A 25,278-nucleotide genomic window follows, 5' to 3' on the forward strand; every position below is an offset into this window, starting at 1 on the left:
ATATACTTTCTAAATATAGAAGCACACTATATACTATACTGTATATACAGTATACAGACACATACAGTGTGTACAAGCACATGTATAAAGTGTATACACACATAAACAATCAGTTTATATACAGTATATACAGTATGCTCACATACATATACAGTTTATATATATTTACAGAGTATACTGCACACATGCAGTATACAAATATAATATACACAGGCACACGTCCTATATACTGTATGTACATGCATATATATATATATATATATATATATATATATATATATATATATATATATATACATATACATATATATATATATATATATATATATATATATATATATACATACAGGTCCTTCTCAAAAAATTAGCCTATAGTGTTAAATTTCATTATTTACCATAATGTAATGATTACAATTAAACTTTCATATATTATAGATTCATTATCCACCAACTGAAATTTGTCAGGTCTTTTATTGTTTTAATACTGATTATTTTGGCATACAACTCCTGATAACCCAAAAAACCTGTCTCAATAAATTAGCATATCAAGAAAAGGTTCTCTAAACGACCTATTACCCTAATCTTCTGAATCAACTAATTAACTCTAAACACATGCAAAAGATACCTGAGGCATTTATAAACTCCCTGCCTGGTTCATTACTCAAAACCCCCATCATGGGTAAGACTAGCGACCTGACAGATGTCAAGAAGGCCATCATTGACACCCTCAAGCAAGAGGGTAAGACCCAGAAAGAAATTTCTCAACAAATAGGCTGTTCCCAGAGTGCTGTATCAAGGCACCTCAATGGTAAGTCTGTTGGAAGGAGACAATGTGGCAGAAAACGCTGTACAACGAGAAGAGGAGACCGGACCCTGAGGAAGATTGTGGAGAAGGACCGATTCCAGACCTTGGGGAACCTGAGGAAGCAGTGGACTGAGTCTGGTGTGGAAACATCCAGAGCCACCGTGCACAGGCGTGTGCAGGAAATGGGCTACAGGTGCCGCATTCCCCAGGTAAAGCCACTTTTGAACCATAAACAGCGGCAGAGGCGCCTGACCTGGGCTACAGAGAAGCAGCACTGGACTGTTGCTAAGTGGTCCCAAGTACTTTTTTCTGATGAAAGCAAAGTTTGCATGTCATTCGGAAATCAAGGTGCCAGAGTCTGGAGGAAGACTGGGGAGAAGGAAATGCCAAAATGCCTGAAGTCCAGTGTCAAGTACCCACAGTCAGTGATGGTGTGGGGTGCCATGTCAGCTGCTGGTGTTGGTCCACTGTGTTTCATCAAGGGCAGGGTCAATGCAGCTAGCTATCAGGAGATTTTGGAGCACTTCATGCTTCCATCGGCTGAAATGCTTTATGGAGATGAAGATTTCATTTTTCAGCACGACCTGGCACCTGCTCACAGTGCCAAAACCACTGGTAAATGGTTTACTCACCATGGTATTACTGTGCTCAATTGGCCTGCCAACTCTCCTGACCTGAACCCCATAGAGAATCTGTGGGATATTGTGAAGAGAAAGTTGAGAGACGCAAGACCCAACACTCTGGATGAGCTTAAGGCCGCTATTGAAGCATCCTGGGCCTCCATAACATCTCAGCAGTGTCACAGGCTGATTGCCTCCATGCCACGCCGCATTGAAGCAGTCATTTCTGCCAAAGGATTCCCGACCAAGTATTGAGTGCATAACTGAACATTATTATTTGTTGGTTTTTTTGTTTGTTATTAAAAAACACTTTTATTTGATTGGATGGGTGAAATATGCTAATTTATTGAGACAGGTTTTTTGGGTTATCAGGAGTTGTATGCCAAAATCATCAGTATTAAAACAATAAAAGACCTGACAAATTTCAGTTGGTGGATAATGAATCTATAATATATGAAAGTTTAATTGTAATCATTACATTATGGTAAATAATGAAATTTAACACTATATGCTAATTTTTCGAGAAGGACCTGTATATATATATATATATATATATATATATAAACTAGATGGTGGCCCAATTCTAACTCATGGGGTATTCTAGAATATGCATGTATGTATGTATGTACCTCGCGCTTAGCACAGCCACATAAAATATAACACAGCCACGTAGTATATAACACAGCCACGTAGTATATAACACAGACAGCCACGTAGTATATAGCACAGCCACGTAGTATATAGCAGCCACGTAGTATATAGCACAGGCCACATAGTATATAGCAACCCCGTAGTATATAACACAGCTCACATAATATATAGCACAGCCACCGTAATATATAGCACAGCCCATGCAGTATATAACACAGGCCACTTAGTATATAACACAGCCCACCAGTGTATAACACTGCCCACTTAGTATATAGCAGCAAGGCAGTATATAACACAGCCCACGTAATATATAGCACAGCCCACGTAGTATATAACACGGCCCACACAGTATATAACACAGCCCACGCAGTATATAACACAGCCCACGTAGTACATAGCAGTGTGGGCACCATATTCCTGTTAAAAAAAAAATTAAAATAAAAAATAGTTATATTACTCACCCTCCGGCGTCCACTGAAGCTGTCCCCACGCGCACGATGCTGCCACCAGCTTCCGTTCCCAGTGATGCATTGCGAAATTACCCAGATGACTTAGCGGTCTCGCAATTTTTTATTTTTTTAAATTTTTTTTAACATTATATCTTTTTACTATTGATGCTGCATAGGCAGCATCAATAGAAAAAAGTTGGTCCGGGATGGGGCGACACATTGGCACTGACTGGAGGGGAGTAGGGAGGGGCCAAACCTGTCGCCACGACCAATCAGCGACGTGGGATTTCCGTTACAGACAAACAGACAGACAAACAGACGGAAGTACCCCTTAGACGATTATATAAATAGATGTACACACACATGCACAGATATACACAATCATACTATATACTGTATATATGTACACACATACTATATACACATATACAGAAACGCATACTATATACTGTGTATATGTACACATACTATATACACATATACAAACACACACACTGTATACTGCACATGTACACACACAGATACATATATATATGTATATATATGTATACTTATCATGTTCTGCGGCTTGACTTGTGCAGATCCCAGCACAGATGTTTAGGAGCTGCCATGATGAGAAGAGGACACAGACAGACAGGGCTGCAGACATCTTCCTGTCATGGCTCTGACCTCTGCTCTGCTGTGATACAGCCCCTCCCTCTCACTCTCAACTTAACCTCACACTGCAGAGAGAGAAAGTGGGGTGGAGGGGGGTTTAGGAGAGACGATAAAGGACTGCAGAGGATGCACCGCATTATACGAATGCTGTACACCATCTGTGTACTTCATAAAGGGGCTGCAGACGCAGGGGGACCCCTTTGTGGGTGGGGGCCCTAGGCAACTGCCTTGTCTGCCTGCCCCAAAGGCCGCCTTGAGGCTGTCAATGCTGCTGTTATGGAACCTTTGGATGGTAGAATTCTAACTAGAAGTGTCACTACAAAAAAGTTATTGACCAATAGGTCATGGCAAGGTTGTGTAAGGGATAATTAGCAATGGGCCCTTCTAAAAATGGTCCTATAATTGCCATCTCTCATTTCTATGTACATCCCTAAGTGTATCCTACAAAATTGAAACGTGAATCCTTGGACTTCAGCAGGAGGTGGAAGTTATGTCTGACAGAAGAGCATACATTAGTTTAGTACAATTGTGACTTTGGCATTTTACCTAATGGTTTTGTTAAATTGATGATGATTTCCACAATGATTTTTTTCTTTTGAGAAATCCCATTAAAAAGACAGATTAATAAGTAACCAATCATGCGTGTTTTTCTTGGTAGTTTCCTTAGTCCATAGTCACCACATGTTTAAGGAAACAACATGTTGTCCACCACATCAGCGTTAGAGGTTATCAGCCAGATTGAATCATAGACCGTTACTCAACCATGATGTATGCCATCTCACATACAGAATTTAGGGTCATGTTTTTATAAAAAACAACCTTTTTCCTGGTTGTAATTCATTCTGAGTCTCCACCATGCCTTCCTGTGTCTATAATTGTATGAAGGTTTTTTTAAACAAACTGCAGCCAAGAGACAGGGATTTTCCAAAACTGGAAACCCCCTTTGATACAGGGAGAGATTTAACTACTGACCAGGATAAATGTTACCTTCCTCCAAGAAATCACCCACATCTTCTATGTCTTCAATTCTAGACATGTATAAAGTGTTTCAAAGTTCTGAGGTGAAGGGTTTGGGTGGTGAGAAATTTCCTCATTTGGCAAAATCTGAAATGAGTAATAACATATGAAGAGTCAAGTGTTGGGGCGTACAGGTCCTTCTATAAGCACTGGTGTAAAATTATAGTACAAAACCCTTGGATTCATGGAACAGAAGAATACTAATGAAATACCCATATTTGATGTCAGAAGTTTTGTGAGGGCCATCGATCTATCAAAGGTTGCAAGATCCTGTCTACAAAGATATGTTTTTATGACACGTGTAACCCCTTAAAGACTGCCGATACGCATTAAAATCGAGGTCGTTAAGTGGCCTTATTCTCTCATCCCCCTTTTAAAATGGCGATGGGGAATAAAGGAATAGCTCCACCTGGCGATGGCAATTCCCGCAGATGTCAGCTGTACAGCCTCGATCGGTTTTGCGACTGATCGGGGACGATTAGCCCTTGAATACTTCTGTCAATCACCTTCCATCAATTTCCTAAAAAAGTGAAAAAAGTAAAATAAAATATGTAAAAAAGTCAAAAACACACAAAAAAAGATCTCACAAATCACGAAAAGCTGTGAGTACGAAGTGTCTCAATTTGCCTCATTATGGTGGGTGGTTCTGTTGGGAGTTCTGTCTGAATCGGATGTTTGTGGGATTTACACGGAAACCCGAGGTAAGTGCTCATCGCAGAACACTAGAATGTGATCCCAGCCTTATACTGAAAGTGATCAAAAAATATTGTTTACCCCAAAATGTTACCAATAAATACCCTAATTTATCCCGCACAAAATCAGCCCCCACTCAGGTCCGACATCTGTCACTGGAACTATGGGGAGTTGTCACGTTACTGGTAGAATTAAGACTCTGGAAAAGCGACATGGCTTTCACACCTCAAATAAAATCCAATGAATTCTGTGCTCCCAAATCCTAATCCCCTTTCTTCTGAGCCCCACTTCTCCTAAATCACAGTAACCGGCCACATGTTTGGCATACTTAACAGTAGTTTGACACAGATAAAGCATAGTGGAGACTTCCAATCTGTATGTTGAGTCATTTTTAACCATGAGGTCCAAAAAGAGCTTGGTGAGAAGAACTTGACTGACCGCACCGAGCCTGCATCTAACAACTAAAATCATACCTCCCAACTTTTGAAGAAGGCAAAGAGGGACAAAGGTAGCGCACAGAGCACCGTGGCAAGTTTTAGGCCACGTCCCTGACCACACCCATTTCACAACTAGTCACACCCATATCCACGCCCCAAACACACCCATTTATCACTGCTGATCACAATGTTTCATAAACAATAATTATAAACAGAAAAAAATATGGCCACACAGTGCCCAATACTGTATAATGGCCCCACATGATGCTCAATACTGTATAATGGCCTCACGTGATGCTCCATGCTGTATAATGGCCACACAGTTCTCCATGCTGTAAATGGCCTCACATGATGCTGCGCACAGTATAATGGCCCCACAGTGCTTCATACTGTATAATGTCTACACAGTGCTCCATACTGTATAATGTGTTATGATCTGGTGGTTTAGGAGCAACATGGAGCGAGCTCTGAAGGGAGTGGTATCTGTACTGACCGCAGTCCCTAAGCTCAACACATCACTAGAAGTAGCCGTGGGATGCTCCTAACTCTCCCTAGGCACCTCGTCACAGCCTAAGAGCTAACTACCCCTAAAGATAGAAGCAGGAAAACTATCTTGCCTCAGAGAAAATCCCCAAAGGATAGATTAGCCCCCCACAAATAATGACTGTGAGTGGAGAGGGAAAAGACATACACAGAATGAAACCAGGATGTAGCACAGGAGGCCAGTCTAGCTAGATAGATAGGACAGGATGGAATACTGTGCGGTCAGTATAAAACACTACAAAAATTAACGCAGAGATTACAAAAATCTCCACACCTGACTAAAGGTGTGGAGGGTAAATCTGCTTCCCAGAGCTTCCAGCAACACAGAGATAATTCATACTGATAAGCTGGACAAACATAGAAAGCACAGAACGGATAAGTCCACAATCTGTGGACAGAAAAGAGCAAGCAGGAACTTAGCTTTGCTGAACTGGTCAGGATAACAGGGAAATCCAAAGAGATGTGAATCCAACCAGGAACCATTTACAAGTGGCACTGGCTGAAGGAAAGAGCCAGGCTAAATAGCCGAGCAGAAAAGACAATCAGTGGAAGCAGCAGCTGACAGCTAAATCGAAGGAGCAGCCATACCACTTGAAACCACAAGAGGGAGCCCAAGAGCAGAACTCACAAAAGTGCCACTTACAACCACCGGAGGGAGCTCAAGAGCGGAATTCACAACAGTACCCCCCTCTCCCTTGAGGAGGGGTCACCGAACCCTCACCAGAGCCCCCAGGCCAATCAGGACGAGCCAAGTGAAAAGCACGAACCAAATCGGTGGCATGGACATCGGAGGCAACAACCCAAGAATTATCCTCCTGGCCATAACCCTTCCACTTGACAAGATACTGAAGCCTCCGCCTTGAAAAACGAGAATCCAAAATCTTCTCAACCTCATATTCCAACTCTCCCTCAACCAACACCGGGGCAGGAGGGTCAACCGAGGGAACAACGGGCACCACATATCTCTGCAACAAAGATCTATGGAAAACATTATGAATGGCAAAAGAGGCTGGAAGAGCCAAACGAAAAGACACCGGATTAATAATTTCAGAAATTTTATAAGGACCAATAAACCGAGGCTTAAACTTAGGGGAAGAAACCTTCATAGGAACATGACGAGAAGACAACCAAACCAAATCCCCCACACGAAGCCGGGGGCCAACACACCGACGGCGGTTAGCAAAACGTTGAGCCCTTTCCTGAGACAACGTCAAATTGTCCACCACATGAGTCCAAATCTGCTGCAGCCTGTCCACCACAGAATCAACACCAGGACAATCAGAAGGCTCAACCTGCCCAGAAGAAAAACGAGGATGAAAACCAAAATTACAAAAAAAAGGTGAAACCAAAGTAGCCGAACTAGCCCGATTATTAAGGGCAAACTCGGCCAACGGCAAGAAAGACACCCAATCATCCTGATCAGCAGACACAAAGCATCTCAAATAGGTCTCCAAGGTCTGATTAGTTCACTCAGTTTGGCCATTAGTCTGAGGATGAAACGCCGAAGAAAAAGACAAATCAATGCCCATCCTAGCACAAAAGGCCCGCTAAAACCTAGAGACAAACTGAGAGCCTCTGTCAGACACAATATTCTCCGGAATGTCATGCAAACGAATCACATGCTGAAAAAACAATGGAACCAGATCTGAGGAGGAAAGCAACTTAGGCAAAGGTACCAGAGGAACCATTTTAGAGAACGGTCACAAACAACCCAGGTAACAAACATCTTCTGGGAAACAGGAAGATCCGAAATAAAATCCATGGAAATATGCATCCAGGGCCTCTCAGGGACCGGCAAAGGCAAAAGCAACCCACTAGCACGGGAACAGCAAGGCTTGGCTCGGGCGCAAGTCCCACAGGACTGCACAAAAGCACGGACATCGCGCGACAAGGAAGGCCACCAAAAGGACCTAGCAACCAAATCTCTGGTACCAAAAATCCCAGGATGACCAGCCAACACTGAACAATGAACCTCAGAAATCACTTTACTTGTCCATCCCTCAGGAACAAACAGCTTCCCCACAGGACAGCGGTCAGGCCTATCAGCCTGAAATTCCTGAAGCACCCGCCGCAAATCAGGGGAGATGGCAGAAAGAATCACCCCTTCCTTAAGAATGCCAACCGGCTCAAGGACTCCAGGAGAATCAGGCAAAAACTCCTAGAGAGGGCATCAGCCTTAACATTCTTAGATCCCGGAAGATACGAGACCACAAAATCAAAACGGGAGAAAAACAGGGACCATCGAGCCTGTCTAGGATTCAGCCGCTTGGCCGACTCGAGGTAAATCAGATTCTTATGATCAGTCAGGACCACAACGCGGTGCTTAGCTCCCTCAAGCCAATGTCGCCACTCCTCAAACGCCCACTTCATAGCCAACAACTCCCGATTGCCGATATCATAATTGCGTTCCGCAGGCGAAAACTTTCTGGAAAAAAAAGCCCACGGTTTCATCAAAGAACCATCAGATTCCCTCTGAGACAAAACGGCCCCTGCCCCAATCTCAGAAGTGTCGACCTCCACCTGAAAAGGAAGAGAAACATCCGGCTGACGCAACATAGGAGCAGAAGTAAATCGGCGTTTAAGCTCCTGAAAGGCCTCAACAGCCGCAGAGGACCAATTCGTCACATCAGCGCCTTTCTTCGTCAAATCAGTAAGGGGCTTAACCACACTGGAAAAGTTGGCAATGAAACGGCAATAGAAATTAGCAAAGCCCAAAAATATTTGAAGGCCCTTCACAGATGTGGGTTGAATCCAGTCATGAATAGCTTGGACCTTAACAGGATCCATTTCTATAGACGAGGGAGAAAAAATGAAACCCAAAAAAGAGACCTTCTGAACTCCGAATAGGCACTTAGACCCCTTCACAAACAAAGCATTATCACGAACGATCTGGAACACCATCCTGACCTGCGTCACATGAGACTACCAATCATCGGAAAAAATCAAAATATCATCCAAATATACAACCATGAATTTATCAAGATAATTGCGGAAAATATCATGCATGAAGGACTGGAACACAGATGGAGCATTAGAGAGCCCAAATGGCATCACAAGGTATTCAAAATGGCCTTCGGGCGTATTAAATGCAGTTTTCCATTCGTCACCCTGTTTAATACGAACAAGATTATATGCCCCTCGGAGGTCAATCTTAGTAAACCAACTGGCCCCCTTAATCTGAGCAAACAAATCAGTAAGCAAAGGCAAGGGGTATTGGAATTTGACCGTGATCTTATTAAGAAGACGATAATCTATACAGGGTCTCAAGGAGCCATCCTTCTTAGCAACAAAAAAGAAACCCGCTCCCAATGGTGACGAAGACGGCCGAATATGCCCTTTCTCCAAAGATTCCTTAACATAGCTCTGCATGGCGGCATGCTCTGGCACAGACAGATTGAAAAGTCGGCCTTTAGGGAACTTACAACCTGGAATCAAGTTAATAGCACAATCACAGTCCCTATGTGGAGGAAGGGAACTGGACTTGGGCTCATCAAATACATCCTGGAAATCCGACAAAAACTCAGGGACCTCAGAAGAGGGGGAAGAGGAAATTGACATCAAAGGAACGTCACTATGTACCCCTTGACAACCCCAACTAGTCACAGACATAGTTTTCCAATCCAGCACCGGATTATGTTCCTGTAACCATGGAAAACCCAGTACAACAACATCATGCAGGTACCACAAGATGATTACCAAGTACCCACAGACCACTATATCACAATACTGTAAAATCAATAAAGTTTATTGAAAACAAATTTAAAAATAATACATAACACCATGTGAGTTTTATCAAAGAGAATTAGTCAAAATTCCATGAGCCGCGGAAATACCGCATCCAACCATGTCATGTCAGGCATTGAGACACACTATAATCAATATTACTCTCATTTAAATATAAGATTCCCAGAGACATCCTTTAAGGTAATTTCTACATCTATTGTTCCCGGATGATGAGAATTCAATATATGGTATGAAAAATAGGATATTATGAGTGCATCCACTCATAATATCCGATTTTTCATACCATATATTGAATTCTCATCATCCGGGAACAATAGATGTAGAAATTACCTTAAAGGATGTCTCTGGGAATCTTATATTTAAATGAGAGTAATATTGATTATAGTGTGTCTCAATGCCTGACATGACATGGTTGGATGCGGTATTTCCGCGGCTCATGGAATTTTGAATAATTCTCTTTGATAAAACTCACATGGTGTTATGTATTATTTTTAAATTTGTTTTCAATAAACTTTATTGATTTTATAGTATTGTGATATAGTGGTCTGTGGGTACTTGGTACTCATCTTGTGGTAGCTATATGGACTTGTCCACTAATCTGTATTAGGTTGGTTACTATTGATAGAGAAGCAAGTACAAGAATGCTTCTGGCTAAGATTAGCTATTTCTGCTTTTTGAATCTGTATCTTAACATCATGCAGGTTATGCAACACCAGAAAACGGCAATTTCCCTGATGTGCAGGAGCCATGTACATGGTCATCTGCGTCCAGTACTGAGGTTTATCCTTGGCCAATGGAGTAGCATCAATGCCCCTCAAAGGAATAGGGCTCTGTAAAGGCTGCAAGGAAAAACCACAGCGCCTGGCGAATTCTAAGTCCATTAGGTTCAGGGCAGAGCCTGAATCCACAAATGCCATGACAGAAAAGGATGACAATGAGCAAATCAGGGTCACAGATAAAAGAAATTTAGGCTGTACAGTACTAATGGTAACAGACGTAGCGACCCTCCCAGTACGTTTAGGGCAATCAGAAATAACATGAGCAGAATCACCACAGTAAAAACACAGCCTATTCTGACGTCTGAATTCCTGCTGTCCTGTTTTAGTCAAAATCCTATCACATTGCATAGATTCAGGACTCTGCTCAGAGGACACTGCCATATGGTGCACAGCTTTGTGCTGGCGCAAATGCCGATCAATCTGAATGGCTAGAGACATAGACTCGCTCAAACCAGTAGGCGTAGGGAAGCCCACCATAACATCTTTAAGGGCTTCAGAAAGACCATTTCTGAAAATAGCAGCCAGAGCATCCTCATTCCATTTAGTAAGCACAGACCATTTCCTAAATTTCTGGCAGTATAATTCTGCCGCTTCCTGACCTTGACATAAGGCCAACAGGGTTTTTTCTGCATGATCCACAGAGTTAGGTTCATCATACAATAATCCGAGCGCTTGAAAAAATGCATCTACATTCAGCAATGCCGGATCCCCTGATTCAAGGGAGAATGCCCAGTCCTGAGGGTCACCACGCAGCAAGGATATGATGATTTTTACTTGCTGAATTGGATCGCCAGAAGAACGGGGTTTCAAAGCAAAAAACAATTTGCAGTTATTTTTAAAGTTCAAAAACTTGGATCTGTCTCCAAAAAACAAATCAGGAGTAGGAATTTTAGGCTCCAAAGCCGGAGTCTGGACAACATACTCTTGGATACTCTGTACTCTTGCAGCAAGTTGATCCACACGAGAAAACAAACCCTGAACATCCATGCCAGAGCAAAAATCCTGCACCACCCAAAGGTCAAGAGGAAAAAAAAAAGACAAAAAGAGAGCACAGAAAAAAAATGGCTCAGAATTTTTTCCTTCTTTTTGAGATGCATTTAATTCATTTATTGCCACTTGTACTGTTATGATCTGGTGGTTTAGGAGCAACATGGAACGAGCTCTGAAGGGAGTAATATCTGTACTGACTGCAGTCACTAAGCTCAACACATCACTAGAAGTAGCCGTGGGATGCTCCTAACTCTCCCTAGGCACCTCGTCACAGCCTAAGAGCTAACTACCCCTAAAGATAGAAGCAGGAAAACGATCTTGCCTCAGAGAAAATCCCCAAAGGATAGATTAGCCCCCCACAAATAATGACTGTGAGTGGAGAGGGAAAAGACATACACAGAATGAAACCAGGATGTAGCACAGGAGGCCAGTCTAGCTAGATAGATAGGACAGGATGGAATACTGTGCGGTCAGTATAAAACACTACAAAAATCCACGCAGAGATTACAAAAATCTCCACACCTGACTAAAGGTGTGGAGGGTAAATCTGCTTCCCAGAGCTTCCAGCAACACAGAGATAATTCATACTGATAAGCTGGACAAACATAGAAGGCACAGAACGGATAAGTCCACAATCTGTGGACAGAAAAGAGCAAGCAGGAACTTAGCTTTGCTGAACTGGTCAGGATAACAGGGAAATCCAAAGAGATGTGAATCCAACCAGGAACCATTTACAAGTGGCACTGGCTGAAGGAAAGAGCCAGGCGAAATAGCCGAGCAGAAAAGACAATCAGTGGAAGCAGCTGCTGACAGCTAAATCGAAGGAGCAGCCATACCACTTGAAACCACAAGAGGGAGCCCAAGAGCAGAACTCACAAAAGTGCCACTTACAACCATCGGAGGGAGCCCAAGAGCGGAATTCACAACAATAATGGCCACACATGATGCTCCATACTGTATAATGGCCACACATGGTGCTCCATACTGTATAATGGCCCCACATGATGCTCAATACTATATAATGGCCACACAGTGCTCCATACTATATAATTGCCACACAGTGCTCCAAATTGTATAATGGCCCCACATGATGCTCAATACTGTATAATGGCCCCACATGATGCTGCATACTGTATAATGGTTCCACATGATGCTGTGTACAGTATAATGGCCCAACATGATGCTCAATACTGTATAATGGCCACACATGATGCTCCATTCTGTATAATGGCCACACAGTGCTCCATACTGTATAAAGGCCCCACTTGATGCTCAAAACTGTATAATGACCCTACATGATGCTCCATACTGTATAATTGCCCCACAGTACTCCCTACTGTATAATGGCCACACATGATGCTTCATACTGTATAATGGCCACACAGTGCTCTATACTGTATAATGGCCCCACATCATGCTCAATACTGTATAATGGCCACATATGACGATGCCAGTGTACAATTGGGGCTATAGATATGTCCCGGCAGCTCTGCTTGCAATGCAGGCAAAGTATTCACTCAAACAACACCACTATCTACTGGCTCCACTCCATAACTGCTATAGTAAATATATATATATATATATATACTGTGCCTATGACTAAAAGGCTGCTCTGGATTTCTCTAACTGCTGCCAATACTCCTGGTTATAATGCATTGTACTGTAAGCACAGCAGAGTAGGGCCAGCTGCATTTAATGTATGTGTGCAGTACACACACACACGTACAGGTACCTCAGAACGTCCTCTCTCCCTCTCTGAATGACCGGAGAAGAAGATACGGAGGGGGCATGGCCTAATACAAGGGGCCATCGGCTGGTTCTCCTGGTGTCTGTGCGGGAGAAGCAGAGTCCCGTGCGGAACTGCGGGGCACAGCCCCAAAATCGGGACAGTCCCGCAGTATGTGAGCCAATCCCACTCCTACAACATCAGCGTTTGACCTCACAAATGGGCAAAAAAATCCACAGACTCCTCCTTCTAGAAAACCTTCAAAGACCAGGAGCCATTATATCCGCAGAGGGACAAGCACCATATTAATGTAAAATAAATAACTACCATACGTATCAATCTCGTTCATGAAGAATAATCAACCTCCATTTATTTATCTTTTAAGCTGTCTGTGCACTCTGCCAGACACCTGTACCATGAACAGAAATACTTTTTACTGCACCCATATAATGCAATAGTTCCCTTGTGCATGAGCAGATGCTAACGCTTCAGTCCCTTATGACCTTACTGTTAATAATCTATTTTCCCACCTGTCTGTAATGAAAGAAAAAAAACCGTTGAGGCAGATGTCTACAGGTGCAAACACAAGACCATTGTGCTGAAGGCTTTGTGTAACACAATATGTAAAACAGGAGGGGTGGAAAAGTCAATGGGGGAGAGGAGGATCAAAAGCCAAGGTAAAGTAAACAAGATGCATGGGGAAATGCTGTTATGATTCAGCCAAACCTCTAGGCTTTGTCCAGTCTTTATTACTTGACAGCTCAGTTTCTGGTCACTTTCCTGACAATCCAAAGAGCACCTTCCGCTGATACATATCTTACATGTTATACTTTTCCTATCCCTAAAACAAAGCCCCTAATAATGAAGTCCTGACCATTTCTTGCTACAATGTACATACACATGCCCAATATCTGATCTTATTTGTCTTAAAGTGATAAATGCAGTTGAGTAGAGCTGAGCAAATAGACTTGCATGACCCAGTATTAATGTCAGCAGAAATGGCCATGGCCCCGTCAGTTGTAGAGGCCATGGGACCCGGGCATTGCAAACCTCTTACATGCAGCTCCTCTTCTGATTAAGATCTGTGATGTCATTACTTTCTGTCATAATACTAATCAGAAGAGGAACAAGTAGTAGGAGGCCAGACTACCATTGTGGCGAAGGGGACGGCAAGTCATCTTGCTTACCGTAACTCTAGAGATGAGCAGTTCAATTTGCTCTGCCCTGGTTTGGCAATCAGACTGGTCCTCCTTGGCAGATGGTCTTTACTTCTATGCTTGGCATTCTCAGCCTGGCATGTTGGATACCTATTTTATATATTAGATCAATTCAGGTCTAGTGACTAGGCTTTATTTGACATTATGATGTTCGGGGTCTTCATCTCAAGTGAAGCCTAGATACTAGACCTGACTAGGTCTACTGAGACGTCAGGGTCTCCCGGCATCCTTGGAGGGACCCTGAGGCACTAAGGATGGCGCGAGCAGAAGTGAAGACCAACTATTACCGAGGACCGTACTGGATGCTGGACTATGAATTAAATAGTTCAACACTGGAGACAACATATTTTCTCCTTACCTGACTACTTGATGAAGGCCCAGAGAACTCTACCATGAGGTATTCCACTTTTCTCTCTTCTTCGGATTCTATAATGATAATGGAACATGTCATCTACGCACTAGAAAACTTTTTAGCATGAAATCATGAAAAACTTTTTGCCATCTCAGGGAATCCATACTTTATCACTTGACTTCATTGAACTTCTTGTAAGGTTAGATGACAACTTTTATACTACTTGGTTAAGGCAATGTTCCAGCTCGGATAAGCTTTGGACACACTTCACTGGAAATGTTGGATAGGCTAGAGAAGATGGGAGCTCATAGTAAAACTTAGATTGTGTCTCCACTCCACAATGACCTCCAGCTATAGGAAGTTCAGGAATAATTATTATTATTTGTTTTTAGAGCACCATTGATTCCGTGCTGAACATGAGAAGGGTGAACACCCAAAACACAAATAGAAATTACCATGAACAAACTAATAGTAACAGACTGGTACAGATGGGAGAGGACCATATTCTTGTGCCCTTATATTCTACAGGATCTACTGTTTTATGAATGAAGATGTCTAACTCAACCAAGGAGCCCAATGGCATCTACTTGGCCAACCATGTACTTGGTGACATCTTACCGGATTCATTTTCATAAAATCCAAAATGGAGAACTGTATCACAAATGGAGATTTTGGAGAAAGGAACACAGGTGGAGCTCAGGCTGGGCTATCTATCTATATCAAGTGCTTTGAGAAAGCTGCTCACATTTCATCTATTGTACATCAATTTCCCATCGTAGAGCCGATTGATTTAACAGTTTGTGGGAATACTTTCTATACAGCTTGCATTTATTTAATTCAAATTCTTAGTACTCCAGTGGGCGGTAATGGAGGGTGTTTGACTGTATGACCACCCATTTGGCTCCTAAGTATCCAAATGAATTAAAATTAAAAAGTTATATAGGAATGTGAAAAAAAGTTCTATAGCTTGTACTGTATTTACCGTAATCTAAATGCTTAGAAGACCAGTGGGTGGTCATCCAGGGAAGGCTATCAATCACTATTAACCCCTTCACTGCCAGGCGATTTTCCAAAAATTTTTTTCATTTTTGTTTTTTCCAAGAGCCATAACGTTTTTATTTTTCAGTCCCTATAGCCACAAAAGGGCTTGTTTTTTGCGAAACGAGTTTTTACTTTTGAATACCATCATTCATTTTACCATACAGAGCACTGTAAATCAGGAAAAAGGTTACAAATGGGTTGAAACTTCAACAAAAAGCAACTACAAAATTGTTTTTTTTGTTTTTTTTTTTACCTGCCATGTTCATTATATTATACAACTGGTGTAACATTATGATTCTCCAGGTCAGTACGAGTATGCAGATACCAAACATGGACAGTTTTTTTTTATTCAGGTGGTGAAATTTTTTTTCCCGAAATTTGTAAAAAAAAATGTTTTTGCTTTTGTCGCCATTTTCTGAGATCTGGGGTTGGGTGAGATTTTATTTTTTGCACCCCAAGCTGATTTTTTTATTGATATCATTTTAGTATTGATACAATGTTTTGATCTCCTGTTATTGCATTTTATTGCAATGTTGTGGAAGCGGGAAAATTTTTTTTTAGCGCTTTGATTTTTTTTTCTCGTTAAGCCATTTATCGATCGGGTTAATTTATGTTATATATTTATATATCGGGTTGATTCTGAAAGTGGGGATACCAAATATGTGCATTTTTCATTTTTTTTTTCAATTGTTTTATTCACAATGTGAGAAACTGTTTTTTTTTAATTCTTTTTCATATTTAATTTTTTTTAGTTTTTTTTATACTTTTTTACTGTCTTCAAGAATTCTCTTAGGGGGTTTGAAGCTGCGATCGTCTGATCGTCTTTGCATTACATTGCAGTGTTTCAGCACTACAATATATAGCAGAAATTATGATCTCCTATGAACGTCGGCAATGAGCAAGATAGGCTCAGTGGTCATGATAACTCATTGGTGCTCCCAATCACAGGACAGAGGCGCCAATGGGCTGGATGAGTGAGGTTCTCCTGGTTGACAAGTGTTAAATCCTTCTGTCATTGATTAACAGGGGGATTTAACTGGTTAACAACCATGGATGGGCTCCACTGTACCCGTGTTGTTTGAGGCACATGATGGCTGATTAAATCAGCCACCAACTGCGGGCAAAGATGTGGGTTTGGCGTGTGAGCCCTCATCAAAGGCAGGGACACTACCTTCGATGTACATATATGTCAAAGGTAGAGAATTGATTAAGACCACCCACTGGACTTCTGAGCATTCAGATGAATTCAACACAAGTAACATACTGCAGGCTTGTGGGCAGTAATTCAGTAAAATGTGTATCTAGTTCAATTAAATGCTTAGGTTTCCAGTGGGTGGTCTTAATAGTGATCGTCAGCATCCCCTTTATAACCACCCACTGGACTCAGAAGCATATGAATAAAAGAAAACACAAGTTATATAAATTAGTATATATAGGGAAAAAATATCACAACTGATATTCATTGAATTTAAATGCTTAGGAGTCTAATGGGTGGTCGTAAAGGAGGATGACATAAAGGTGGTCTTAACAGGAATTATCAGCATTCTGTTTATGGCCGCCCATTGGACTCCTAAGCATTTCAGTTAATTAAATACAAGTTAAACTTATTTTTTCCCCATGATCCTATATAGCAATCTGCTCTATAATTTGCTTTTCTCAGATTAGACACTGTGTTTATTGTGACGGGCTCCCTTTAAGGACCATCGGCAGAAAGCAAATACAACACAAATCACACAAATACATAAATACAAAATAAATCCCACAACACAATCTAAGTTTATATAAAATACTAATAATACTACTTTAGGATTAGCTACAATTAATGTAACCCAACTATTCCTTTAAGATATTTATCATACATGATAAGGCACTATCTGTAGGATATGATGTATAATAACAGGTTGTAAAGTAAAGTGGTTGTAAAATATATGTGCACCTGCAACTATAAAAGATGCATAAAAACTGCAAGTGCTGGAAAAAAAATATAAACATATGCCAAATTCTACTCTGATGGCACAGCCTGTCATATCAGCAAAGCTTGTTGTGTAACAGTAATGCCCCCGTACCGTACACATCAGATAAAAAGTGGGCGAAACGGACAATTTTGACCATAATGAATGATTGATTATTGGATGGCTTGGAGAAATGAAAGATTGTTAATTTTGACTAGCTATTGATGTGTTCTTTAATCTTCAATAGTCCGATGGATCATGTTGGATATTTTACCGATCATAAAGACTGGTTGTGCCAAGAGCCGAAAAAATCCTACTTGGCTGATGCAGTTTGAGATGTTTCTCTTTCTGCTGCCAAATGCTGGAGGGCCTTAATATAGCACAGTAATCCTCGAAAGATCGTAGACAGAAAAGAAATAACCTGGCATCACGCGCCCACATTGTTGGTAGCAAACCACTGTTGGTCTACCATCGCTATAGACATGACATCCAACGTAGTAATGGAGAACGCTCAGGACAACCCTAGTCCATGTGACCAATTTGAGGTGTAAGGACCTCGTATTTCAGTTTTTATGTTTTATATTATTCAAATGTGGTGGTGACATTGCTGTTCCAATGGAAGGTCATTCTTTAGTTACTTCCTCTATTCCTGGAGAACAATAGTCTTGTTAGATGTAAAGGAGGGAGGGGGTGTTGAGATAAACTGGGGTCTTTTTATCTCTGAGTATACAGAGGATTAGGTAAAAATTATTATTATTATTATTTATTTATGTAGCACTATTAATTACATGGTGCTGTGCATGAGAAAAGGGGTTACGTACAGAGTTATAGCTATGGTTTACAGTAAACAAATTTACAATGACAGACTAGTACAGAGGGGAGAGGACCCTGTCCTTGCGGACTTACATTCTACGGGATAACGGGGAAGAGACAGAAGGTCGGGGGTGCGGCAGCTCTGGTGGTGGTGAGGCGGCAGCTCTCGTGGTGGTGAAGCGGCAGCTCTGGTGGTGTTGAGGCGGCAGCTCTGGTGGTGTTGAGGCAGCAGCTCTAGTGGTGGTGAGGCAGCAGCTCGGGTGGTTGGTGATGTAGCAGCTCTGGTGGTGGTGAAGCGGCAGCCCTGGTGTTGTAGAGGCGGCAGCTCTGTTGGTGGTGAGGCGACAGCTCTCGTGGTGGTGAGGTGGCAGCTCTGGTGGTGGTAAGGCAGCAGCTCAGGTGGTTAGTGAGGCGGCAGGTTTGGTGGTTGGTGAGGTGGCAGTTCAGGTGGTTGGTGAGGCCGCAGTTCGGGTGGTTGGTGAGGCGGCAGAATGGTTATTGCAGGCTGTAGGCTTTCCTGAAGAGATGGGTTTTCAGGTTCTGTTTGAAGGATCCGAGGGTGGTGGATAATCGGACGTGGAATTCCAGAGGATGGGGGATATTCGGGAGTAATCTTTGAGGCGGTTGTGTGAGGAATGAATAAGTGTGGAGGAGAGTAGGAGGTCTTGGGAGGATTGAAGATTACGTGAGGGAAGATAGTGGGAGATTAGTTCAGAGATATAGGGAGGGGACAGGTTGTGGATGGCTTTGTAGATCAGTGTTAGTAGTTTGAACTGGATTCATTGGGGAATTGGGAGCCAGTGGAGGGATTTGCAGAGGGGAGAAACAGGGGAGTAGGGAGGAGAGAGGTGGATTAGCCAGGCAGCAGAGTTGAGGACAGACTGGAGTGGTGCAAGAGAGTTAGCGGGGAGGCCACAGAGGAGGGTGTTATAGTAATCAAGGCAGGAGATGATGAGGGCATGCACAAGAGTTTTAGTAGATTGTGGGCTGAGGAAGGGATGGATTTTGGCAATATTTTGGAGTTGGAGGAGACAGGAGTTGGCAAGAGTTTTGATGTGCGGTTTGAAGGACAGGGCAGAGTCAAGAGTTACATCGAGGCAACGGATTGCAGGTGCGGGAGAGAGTGTGATGCCGTTTGCCATAATAGATAGATCAGGTAGGGGGATACGCGAGATGGGGGAAAGATGATGGGTTCAGTTTTGTCATCATTGAGTTTTAGGAAGCGAGAGTTGAAGAAGGAGGATATGGCTGATAGACACTCCTGGATTCTGGACAGCAGAGAGGTGTTGTCATGGCGCTACCATGACAGAGAGGTTCCAGAGAACCGCAGCGTTCTGGGCCTCGTTCACACACAATGAACAGAAGCTATTCTCCTGAATTCTTCACGTGTTTCTCAATGCAAGCAATAAATAGCCAGGTCTTTCACCGGGAAGGAACAACCACGGGAAGGGCAGCATCCCAAAAGGGAAAACCACCTATGCCAAAACATGGTATCCATCCACAGACAGCTGTTTTGGGGTATTTGCCCCTCATCAGTGTGGAGTAGGAAACTGGCTATTAGGAGCAGTGCCTAGTAAAAGGCAGGTAAAATAGCCAGTTTCCTACTCCACACTGATGAGGGGCAAATACCCCGAAACAGCTGTCTGTGGATGGATACCATGTTTTGGCATAGTTGGTTTTCCCTTTTGGGAAGCTGCCCTTCCCATGGTTGTTCCTTCCCGGTGAAAGACCTGGCTATTTATTGCTTGCGGTGAGAAACACGTGATGGTGTCTCCGCGGCTTTTCTACATGCATTTGCATATTTCCCATAAGGAATGGGGGCAGTGTTCTGGATCACTGCATTGAGAAACACGTGATGGCGTCTCCGCGGTGTTGGATGTTTTTGATCTCCCCAAGGTCATTCATCCTTATGTTTGTACTTCTCCTGAATTCTGACTTGCCTGTCTTGTGCCAGCAGGGCAGGAGTTAAACCTTGTTACTGAAGTTACTGAGAGCTATGTCTCTCAGCTGATTTGGTTTTGGTAATCTCCGCTCCTATATAGACTCAGCTTTGTCTACAACTGTTGTCAGTGATCAGTTCTGCTGCCTGGCTTGGAGTGAGAAGGAGCGTGGTATTAGGAGCTTGGAGGTTTATTTACACAGATTGGTGTCTGCTGTTTTGGTTGCATGTTAAACCTGTTTTCCTTCCTAGTTTTTTCCTTCTCTTCCCTTCTCTGTGTTTCCTCTGTGGTGGTGTGAGCATTTGGTGAGTTTGAGACCTTGTCTGTATACCCTGTTTAATTGTCGTATTTATACACTGGTTCAGTCCACCTCCCTTGGGAGGAGAGGGGGCCACTGATAGGGTCTGCACAGGAGTCAGGGATACGCTGGCGGCTCAGGCCTCCTAACCATTATAGGTATCCCTGAGATAAGGGAAAGCCAGGGCCCCAATTTAGTGGCAGGCACAGGAGCGGGTCCCAGTACGCCATCCTGCCCCTTTATCGCCGTTAACGGCGTGACAGGTGTCATCTGAGCGAGAGAGGTAGATCTGAGTGTTATCCGAATACAGGTGGTACTGGAAGCCATGGGACTTTATGAGCTGTTCTAGGCCACAGGTATAGATGGAAAAAAGTAGGGGCCCTAGGACAGAGCCTTGAGGGACTCCAACAGAGAGAGGGTAGGATGAGGAGGTAGTGTGGGAGTGGGAAACGCTAAATGTACGGCCGGAAAGGTATGAAGCAATCCAGGACAGGGCAAGGCTTTTGATTCCAAGGGAAGAAAGAATCTGTAGCAGTAGGCAGTGGTCGACTGTGTCGAAAGCAGAGGACAGGTCGAGAAGGCGGAGGATGGAGAACTATCTGTTAGCTTTGGCTGTAAGTCATTAGTAATTTTGGTCAGAGCAGTTTCTGTGGAGGTGGTGGGGGCGCAAGCCAGATTGGAGGTTGTCAAGGAGAGAGTTAGATGAGAGGTAGGAGGAAAGTTGAGCATGGACGTGCTGCTCAAGGAGTTTGGAAGCAAATGGGAGCAGTGATATGGAGCAATAGCTGGGCATAGCAGTTGGGTCAAGGTTAGTTTTTTTGAGGATGGGTGTGATGGTAGCATGTTTGAAGGCAGAGGGGAAGGTACCAGAAGATAGCGATAGATTGAAGAGATGGGTTAGGTCTGGAATGAGCATGTTAGTGAGGTTGTGGAGTAGGTGGGAAGGGATTGGGTCAAGTGCACAGGTGGTGAGGTGTGATTTGGAAAGGAGGTGTTCAACTTGTCCTTTCCCTTAATGAGGGGTCAGTCAATGAGTAAGTTATAAAACCTCCAACCATCCGGAGCTGCCGTGTTACATAGCCTGCAATGCTTATTATGTCTGTATGGCTCATTAGATGGATTTTAGCTAAAAGCTAAAGTACGTCATGACATGTTATCATGGACATATTAAGCACTTAGCTGTCAGAGCTACAGATGCCTCCTTTGTTATGTTTGCCCTTAGTTTGATATATCACTAGGTGAATGGCTTTGAAACAAAAAAAAATATTTTGAGATTCTTTGTGGGGAGATGCTTATGCTATAAGTGTCTGCATATACGCCCACGCACCCAGTGGTTGTAATGTGAATTGCGGCATTTGAAGACATTTCCTAGCTTATTATAATAATTTGAAGAAAGGTAAAGATAGACACATCTGCAAATCAACATTGAATCCTCCACTAAAATAATGGCACAATTAGAGATGAGCGAATCAATTGCGCTGCGCTGCGAATTTGCAAAAAAATTTGATTTTGCAAAAATGTTTTGAGATTCGATTTGCACAGATCAGGACTCTTGAATCATGATTCATTATAGGGCTAGTAAGGGGTTAAAAATAGGTTCAAATCATACTTCTCTTCAGCGTTTCGCACTGGCTAAGCCTCACTTCCACCTTGTACATGGCACATGCCAAGAAAAGCCTTGCACCCTACAAGAACACTAGTCAATGCTTGAAGACCAAAGAAGGGTGGATCGATCTGAAACAAACAGTGTACTAGACAGGGAGCTATTGCTGCAAGACATGTGAGTGGTGGCCTCCTGGCTCCCAAGAAAAGACAAGACCTTTTGGAATTCCATGAAAAAGGAAGACCTACTAGACTCCCAGAAAAGGGAAGGCCTTCTGGATGCCAGTCAAAAGGGAAGACATTGGACTCCAGGAAAAAGAGAAGACCTACTAGAGTCCTCAGAAAATAGGCAAACCTCCTGAACTCTTAGGAAAAGATGAGTCCTCTTGGGATTTTTGAATATAAGGGAGACCTGATGGTCTCCACGGAATACGGAAGACCTCCTGGATTCAAAGAGAAAAGGGAAAACCTCCTAGACTCCCAGGAATAAGAGACTTCCAAGACTACCTGGAATAAAGGAAGAGTTGTATAAAAGGATGACAACATCACAATCTGCAGGTGAAGTCATTTGACGCACAGATGAGCATGTGTAGCAGCATAAAAAAATCTCACATGAGAACTAGTCCACTCCAGCTTCATGATTTCTATATCTATTGAAGAGTCACACACTGGACATCTCTTCAGACCTGGAGGTTATGTTGCATGATTGCTCTTGGAGTAGCTGTTTGGTGCATTCCTCCCAATACTCCATCTACTTGACAGTAAATATGATCTGGCAGAAGAAGATTCCCACAGAAATACCCAGAGGTTTATGTGTGTTTGCCTGCTGAGAAATAGTAGAGGTGTCTGACTTAGGCTGTCATTTCAGGTGCTCACTCCCAGTTATCCTCCTTGGTGCAGAAGCCTTCTTGGATTATCATTGATACTCCACAAACTGTTGGTAACTAAGTTGGTGCGTGCGGCCACCTGACGCTTATCACTGGGCATATCTGCCTGTTTTCTTACCAGCAATTTAGATACAAATATCAAATGCTCCACAATTAATAATTGTACTGAAATCTATTGTATGTTTACCCCCTCTACCAGGGGCTTCCACTCTTGTGGGCTTCATATGACTATGTGTATTGAGGTCGCCCATTCATAAGCAATGAGTGGTCACATGGAGCTGACAGCTGGGTTTAGAGAACTTGGATTCATAGCGATCATGCAAGAATGGGCTTCCCAGATGAAGAGAGCCCTCTCTAAGGGCTTAACAGCCTGTGATCTACAGACCCTCAACATAGTACACCAGAATGACCTCCAGGGACAGTGCAATGGACTACTGTATCTAAGTCTAGGATTTAAGCCTGGAAAGGATCACCAAGCTACGCCTTGCCTACTTGGACACATCATACAAAGAGAGCAATCGCTGGAGAAGGACATGGAAGAATAGAAGGAACAAGGCAAAAAGGAAGACCAGCAACCTGATGGCTTGATACTATCAAGATTATGTTGGAAAAGACCTTGGTGGACCTATCTAGGTTTGCAGAAGATCCATCTTCCTTCATATCATTCATCCATCAAGACGCCATGGCTCGAGATCTAGAAAAAGCTGTTAAATAATTAATAAATAAATCTAAGCCTGTCATGTATGACATGGTGACACAGTTTCAGAACAGCAATTGGTTTTTGACCATAAATACAGATGATGTGTGTCAATGTTTGATACGTAAATACTTGGGAGAGGCTCCTGCTGCAGGTGCTGTGATCTGTAAACAGCACTCTGTTATATATAAACATTTACTCACGTTTTCTTCTCATTTTCTTCTTTTGTTTTTTTCTTATTTTCCACGTTAGCAGAATAGTCACAGTCGTCACGATAATGATTACAGGGATGATGTATAAAATCCATTGGTGCCGGGGCCGACCTGAGACATAAGACAAAATATCAAGTCAGAAATCGGCCAGGTTCACACGAACATATAAAACATCGTCAGTTTCATTTAGAAAATACAGAAGATTTATTCTCACTTGTCATATGTTTTTTTTTACAGGAATGGCAATTAGACATTTACAGTTTTCTATTACAGCATTGCAATGTGTTCACAACAATCAGGTCTTTTATGTATCTCAAAAACCCCTCGCAAACTGAAACCGCTTATTTTGGGTTCTCACTATAGGTTAAAGCCAGACCAGAGAAGCAGAGCGCCGAGGACAGACAGCGTTAGGTAAGTATGTAGTGTTTGTTTTTTTACTTTTAGGATGGTAACCAGGGTAAACATCGGGTTACTAAGAGCGGCCCTGCGCTTAGTAACCCGATGTTTACCCTGGTTACCGGGGACCTCGGGATCGTTGGTCGCTGGAGAGCTGTCTGTGTGACAGCTCTCCAGCGACCAAACAGCGACGCTGCAGCGATCCAGATCGTTGTCGGTATCGCTGCAGCGTCGCTTAGTGTGACGGTACCTTATGGGAAAAGTCAACAACACAAATGAATAACACAAGTCTGCATGATCCATTATTTAGTTCCCAGACAAAAAGTCAATTATTGTCATAGGCAAATATTGGCTAACATGACCGCAGGCTTGAGAATGTATGAGCAGGGTTAAGTTATATCACAGGGGGTAATTCACACTGTGTGACAGAACTCCAAGCAGATCTCTGTGGTGTAAGCTTATATTACTGGTAAAGGACATGACTGCACCAGCAGAATAGTGAGTGCAGCTCTGGGGTATAATACAGGATGTAACTCAGGATCAGTACAGGATCAGTAATGTAATGTATGTACACACTGACTGCACCAGCAGAATAGTGAGTGCAGCTCTGGAGAATAATACAGGATGCAACTCAGGATCAGTACAGGATCAGTAATGTAATGTATGTACACAGTGTCTGCACCAGCAGAATAGTGAGTGCAGCTCTGGAGTATAATACAGGATGCAACTCAGGATCAGTACAGGATCAGTAATGTAATGT

General features: G+C 42.8%; 1 protein-coding gene across 6 annotated transcripts in view; it reads right to left on the minus strand.

The window, feature by feature from the left end:
* Positions 1-25,278, minus strand: part of LOC138638820 (SLAM family member 5-like) — a 137,955-nt gene that overhangs the window by 18,626 nt on the left and 94,051 nt on the right. For 3 of the 6 annotated variants that reach the window (XM_069728463.1, XM_069728445.1, XM_069728493.1), the window contains exons 4-6: positions 24,114-24,233; positions 14,687-14,754; positions 4,155-4,286 (exon numbers count right to left, since the gene is read on the minus strand). In XM_069728463.1, coding sequence (XP_069584564.1) covers positions 4,197-4,286; positions 14,687-14,754; positions 24,114-24,233 — 278 coding nt within the window. In that variant the 3' untranslated portion in view covers positions 4,155-4,196. Of the gene's footprint in view, positions 1-4,154; positions 4,287-4,608; positions 4,720-14,686; positions 14,755-24,113; positions 24,234-25,278 lie in introns of those variants that run through there. The other 3 variants (XM_069728474.1, XM_069728453.1, XM_069728484.1) reach the window with 3 other exon arrangements.

The sequence above is a fragment of the Ranitomeya imitator genome, chromosome 1, assembly GCF_032444005.1.
Source record: "Ranitomeya imitator isolate aRanImi1 chromosome 1, aRanImi1.pri, whole genome shotgun sequence".
Taxonomy (NCBI): Eukaryota; Metazoa; Chordata; class Amphibia; order Anura; family Dendrobatidae; genus Ranitomeya; species Ranitomeya imitator.